Source organism: Pan paniscus, chromosome 7 (genome assembly GCF_029289425.2).
Source record: "Pan paniscus chromosome 7, NHGRI_mPanPan1-v2.0_pri, whole genome shotgun sequence".
NCBI lineage: Eukaryota > Metazoa > Chordata > Mammalia > Primates > Hominidae > Pan > Pan paniscus.
Genome location: NC_073256.2, coordinates 16,496,779 through 16,502,778, shown reverse-complemented (window position 1 = coordinate 16,502,778; position 6,000 = coordinate 16,496,779). Strand labels below are relative to the sequence as shown.

Below are 6,000 nucleotides of genomic sequence, written 5' to 3'. Positions count from 1 at the left end.
AACAAACCTGCACATTGTGCGCATGTACCCTCGAACTTAAAGTATAATAAAAATAATAATAATAATAAAAAGAAATGCAGACATGTAAAAAAAAAAGAAAAAAGAAAATAAGGATGTGCTCAAAACAAGGACTGGTACAAAGAAGGACGATGCAACAGCCCGGACAGACCCCCACAGCAAACCTGGAACAACGGGAGCAGCAACATCAGAACAACAATCAAGTATAACCCACTATAAATAGAATAACGTTGCCGAACAGAGAATCCAAGAACCCACAGGGATAATAAACAAACACTGGGAAGAAAGTAGCCCTTCTTTATAGAATGCAGTAAGAAGTGACGGAGTTGGAAAATTAGCAATATTGAGCCATCACCGTGAAGGTTGACCCAATTGAGTGCAAACGTGACTTGGTGCCAGTGAGGCCAGCTTGGGGCAGGAGGCAGCTTTGTGTGCAGACAGGGCGTTCTCAGCCTCAGCAGATCTCCCGCAATATACTCAAGGACGAGGAAAATCAGTGACTGTTCAGAGGAGGAACCACCTTATCAGGGACCAAAATTAACATTGCCAATCAGGGCAAGCTGACAGACGTCTCTGTGTTTGATATCTCAAGGACACTGTTTACAGAGCACTCCAGCCAGAAATATATAACTCGAATTCCATCTTGACAAAATACCAGACCAAACCAAATTGAGGGCATTCTTTAATATAACCAGCTGGTATTTTTTTAGAAATATCACTGCTGTTAAAGACAAAGACAGGCTGAAGAACTGCAGCAGGTTAAAGAAGAATAAAGAGATGTGATTACTAAACAGAGCATGTGATCTGGTACTCCGTCCTGGACCAAGAAAAAAAAGGATAGGAAAGAAACCGTCAAAGTTGGAATGAAAACGGTAGATGAGATAAAAGGTACTGGCTCCATGTTACATTTCTTGAATTGATAGCTTATGTGGTTACATAAGAGAATATCCTTATTCTTACGAAATAAACATTGAATTTTTTTTTTTTTTAGACACAGTCTCACTCTGTCACCCAGGCTGGAATGAGATTGCGTGATTTCGGCTCACTACAACCTCCACCTCCCGGGTTCAAGCAATTCTCCTGCCTCAGCTTCCCTAGTAGCTGGGATTACAGGTGTGCACCTGGTTAATTTGTTGTATTTTTAGTAGAGACGGGATTTCACCATGTTGGCCAGGCTGGTTTCGAACTCCTGGCATCAGGTGATCCACCCGCGTCAGCCTCCCAAAGTGCAGGGATGACAGATGTGAGCCACCGTACCCAGCCAATAAACACTAAAGTATTAAGGGGTAAGGGATATAAAGTAAAGTAGGGGAAAGAAAGAAAGAGGAAGAGGCAAGGAGAGGGACAGAGACAGAGGGAAAGGGAAGAGACACTGCTATGACAAAGGTGGCAAAAAGTTAAAAATAAATAAATAGGGATAAAGAGTATATGGAAGATTTGTTCTTTTTTCCCCCTGAAATTTCTGTAAGTTTGAAATTAGTTCAAAATAAGAAGCTAAAAACAAAAATAAAACGGAACAGAGTAACTTCCTTTAAACCAGGAAGCCTGCTTTTGAAGCTGCAGCATCTGAGATGCAGGCGGCGAGTCCAGCCCCTCCACTCTGTCTCCCCTCCCAGCCAAGATGATTTTTAAAAGTCCACAGTTGCAAACCGTAAGTGTCTCCTAGGGAGAGCTTTCTATCATTCACGTGGTTAACATGGTTAGCAGGTTAACACCTTCATCCTGTGTGTTTAGGAACGTCTGTGAGACAGGGTAAAGGTGAACACGGCAGGTGGGGCGTTTCCTTCACTTCTGCCAGTGAAGTGAGGCCGGTGTTGGGCCGGTGTTTTCCTTGCGTGATGGGACCCCAGGCTGTTGGCCCAGGGCTGTGCCACTCGTTGCTTCCCATGCCTGAGTGCGGATGTGGATCCTCATGCCTGCCCCTCATGGTGCCAACGTCAGGTGCCCCTATAGGCATCGGGACTGTATTTCAAGGAAAAAGGAGGCAGGAAGGGGCGGGAAGGTGTCCTCAATCCAGGCTTGCCTTCACTTGCAAAGGAAAACGCACTCAGCCGCAAGCCCTCCCCTTCTCAGTGGCCAGAACTGTGCTGTGTGCATGCCAAGGGCCAGAAGACAGACACCAGCTGGCAGAGGACTGTCTGACCAGGGACCCACGCTGGCAGAATGCAATTCCAGTCCTGCAACTAGTTCCAAATTAAAATGTAAAAAGCCACATTTAGCAAATGAGATTTTTCCTGAGCTTTATTTTTTTAAGGGCTGCGTGCTTTCTATTTGAGATAATCTGAAATTACAGAAAACACACAATGGGAATATCGCATGGTGGCCTCCACCTTTCTAAGCTTTGGCTGTTGCCACAAAACCACTCTACGGCTCTAATGTTCTGTGCTCCATGATTGTTTTGTGTGGAAACAAAATCTCTGGGGTTGACCAGATATGCTTGGAAATTCCTTGCAACAAATATTTGAAACAGCAGCTAAAATGCACTGTGTTCCAATTGGGATTTTGCATTTCCCATATGATTTTTGAAAAACAACACAGAAAACGTGAACGTTACAAGGACTATAAAAGTTTTCTATGTAGGCCAGTCATGGTGGCTCATGCCTGTAATTCCAGCACTTTGGGAGGCCAGTATGGGAGGACTGCCTGAGCCCACGAGTTTGAGACCAACCTGAGCCAGACAGCAAGACCCCATTTCTACACAACAAATTTAAAAATTAGCTAGGCATGGTGACATGCGCCTGTGATCCTAGCTACTTTGGAGGCTGAGGCAAGAGGATCACTTATGCCTAAGAGTTTAAGGTTACAGTGAGCCACGATCACGACACTGCACTCCACGCCTGGCCGACAGAGAGAGAACCTGTTTTGAATTAAAAAAAAAAAGTTTTTTATGTAAAGTTTTGGCAGAAACTTTTCAGATTGAGACTTGACATTTAATAACTTTCTGTAATAATGGAGGATTTTAACTTTGGTTTAATTTTTGGAATCTTTTGATGGGTTTGAGGTTGCAGGTATCAAACCCTGCAGGAATGGGCTGTGCACGGCTTCAGGCGGGCTGGAGTGCTAACTGAGGCTGCCAAGCGTGAAACAGCACAACGGTAAAAGCAAAGTACATGTGGTGAGAAAAGAAATGAATTCACTCCATGGGCCTGCAGATGTGGAAAAGAAGTGTCACTAAGGCCAGGCGCCTGTGCTCTGGGGTTCCTGGCCAGGTTCCCAGAAGGAAGGGTGTGGTTTCTTTTTCCTGTTGGATGGCTGGCTGTGGGTCCTGGATACCTCGGAATCAATTCCAGACATTTGGGGTTGAGTCATCGGAAGAAAGGAAATAGAGACGTCTGAATTTTTCACATCACTATATTTTAAACATGATTAGGCAAGTATATTTTTGTTACTAAAATAGTAAATATATTTTACTAAGAGTGAAGTACATTTTGTTACTAAAAAGGAGAAAAGTTATTCAAAATGATAAATATCGAATTAATAAGCTCTCGCATTAGAAGAAAATAGGAAGAAAGTTAGCAAAGAAAGGGGTGAACTGAAAGCGTCAACATGCATTCGTGAAAGTCTGGGTGCGGTTTATTCTGATTTACTCTGAGGTGAGCTGAAATCAGGACCGCAGGGTGGGCGATGCATCTGTGACAAGGCTGGACAGACTCATGGGTGCCCGCCCCACCCTCCTCCTGCAGCCCCTCCCCCAGGGCAGGCCTCCTGTCCTGGGAGCCAGGCTGCTGGCATGTCACACAAAATCACGTGTGCTGGGTTCTGCACAGAGCAAAGCCAGGTATGCAGCACAAGGCAGGCTGTCTGGCTCTCGAAGACCCCGATAGAGAGCCCCCGCAGGCTGGGCATATTCTGACCCCAGAGGTGGCAGCTTCCTGCAGTTCCCTGATCTGTCATTCCTGTCCTGTGACTTCCAGGGAGGGGCAGCTCCTGGGAGACACACCAGCTGACACCTGGGACTCTGCCCTTCCTTCCTAGGCTGCTGTGTGAGTGGGGCTGGGGTCTGGAGACCCTGAGGGCTGCCCCAACACCAACACCCCTGCCTGTGCTCCTCTTGTGACATGGGTGCGTCCTGTCTTTACTGCTGAAGCCACAGCAGGGGTTTAGGGAGCCCGTGCATGTGACCGGTACCTGTCTAACTCCACGCCGCCTGTGTCACCGTAATCTGACCGGTACCTGTCTAACCCCACGCCGCCTGTGTCACCGTAATCTGACCGGTACCTGTCTAACCCCACGCCGCCTGTGTCACCGTAATCTGACCGGTACCTGTCTAACCCCACGCCGCCTGTGCCACCGTAATCTGACCGGTACCTGTCTAACCCCACGCCGCCTGTGCCACCGTAATCTGACCGGTACCTGTCTAACCCCACGCCGCCTGTGCCACCGTAATCTGACCGGTACCTGTCTAACCCCACGCCGCCTGTGCCACCGTAATCTGACCGGTACCTGTCTAACCCCACGCCGCCTGTGCCACCGTAATCTGACCGGTACCTGTCTAACCCCACACCGCCTGTGTCACCGTAGGACAGAGCACAAAGGAGCACCCAGGATGCACACCTGACACACTTCGCGGCCGAGCCGCAAGCCTGAGGAGCGGGAGAACCTCGCGGTTCAGCGGCGTGAGGGCAGAGCGACGGAGCCCCTCCGCTTCTGTCTGCGTGAGTACATTCGCATAGAACAAGAGTTCTGACCTGGTCAAACAGTTGACACGCACATAATGGAGGAAACTTTTGGCATGCTATCAAATGCTTTGTCACATGCACACATCTCCCCAGCATGAAGGAAAGGCAGCTGACTCTGGCCGACCCCACCCCAGGCTGGTCCCCAGCAGAGGCCCGAGCGTTTCCCCTTCTGGCCACACGTTTCCAGTGGCCACCGTTCTCTACTGAGGACATCACCTCCAGCCGCTGGTCTTGCCAGGCACCCTGTGCGAGGGTGAAACTGGCTGCCCAGCCTCCCAGCCCTGCCCTTACCGTGGTAAATTCCCCCCTCAGCAGGTGTCCCCATATCAGCCCTTGGGTCTGTCCCCTGCAGGGCCCTGCCTGGCAGCCCTGGGTACCACTGGTTCATCCACTCCCTACTGCCAAGCAGCCATCCCGTGCCAGGGACACAGGGCTTAGAATCAATCAGAGAATAAAACAGATGCACCCCTGCCCGTGTGGAGCTCACAAAATTCTGACATGGGAGAGAACCACATTCACCGGGTGCTGATGCTGCAGTGTGACTGTGTCCCCTCCAGAATTCACATGACATTGTAATTGTCATTGCGGTGGTATTAAGAGGTGGGGCCCCCTACTCTTGCAAATGGCTTAATGCCTCATAAAAAGGCAGCGGAGAACTAGCTGAGGCCTCTTGACCTTCCATCCCCTCCACCACGTGAGGATGCAGTGTTCCCAGCAGAAACTAATCAGCCCACACCTTCATCTTGGACTTCCAGCCTCCAGAACTGTGAGAAATGATGTTCGTTCTTTTTTTTTTTTTGAGATGGAGTCTCACTGTGTCACCCAGGCTGGAGTGCAATGGCGTGATCTCAGCTCACTGCAATCTCTACCTCCCAGGTTCAAGCAATTCTTCTACCTTAGCTTCCCAAGTAGCTGGGACCACAGGCATGCACCACCACCCCCGGCTAGTTTTGTTTTTTTAGTAGAGATGGGATTTCACCATGTTGGCCAGGCTGGTTTCAAACTCCTGACCTCAAATGATCCACCCGCCTCAGCCTCCCAAAGTGCTGGGATTACAGGCGTGAGCCACCGTGCCTGGCCTGAATGTCTGTTCTTTATAAACTACCCAGTCTTAGGTGTTTTGTTACAGCGGCCCATACTGCCTGAACCACGACTCTGCGCTAAATGCCGTGTTGAAGAGCCCAGCTCTGGCGCCGGAGGCTGCGCCCAAGGCAGGCACGGCTGTTCACGAGTTGCGTCACCTTGGGCACGTCATCACCTCTCTGAGCCCCAAAGCTCCTCGACAGAACTGGAATCAACAGTG

The 6,000-nt window shown here is 49.3% G+C and overlaps 1 protein-coding gene across 1 annotated transcript; it reads right to left on the bottom strand.

Moving 5' to 3' along the window:
- Nucleotides 1-3,821: 3,821 nt before the first annotated feature.
- LOC100983017 (uncharacterized PE-PGRS family protein PE_PGRS44) lies at nucleotides 3,822-5,484 on the bottom strand. The gene has a single exon (XM_034965572.3). The coding sequence runs from the start codon at nucleotides 4,908-4,910 to the stop codon at nucleotides 4,119-4,121; it is 792 nt and encodes a 263-aa protein (XP_034821463.1). The 5' UTR covers nucleotides 4,911-5,484; the 3' UTR covers nucleotides 3,822-4,118.
- Nucleotides 5,485-6,000: the final 516 nt, after the last annotated feature.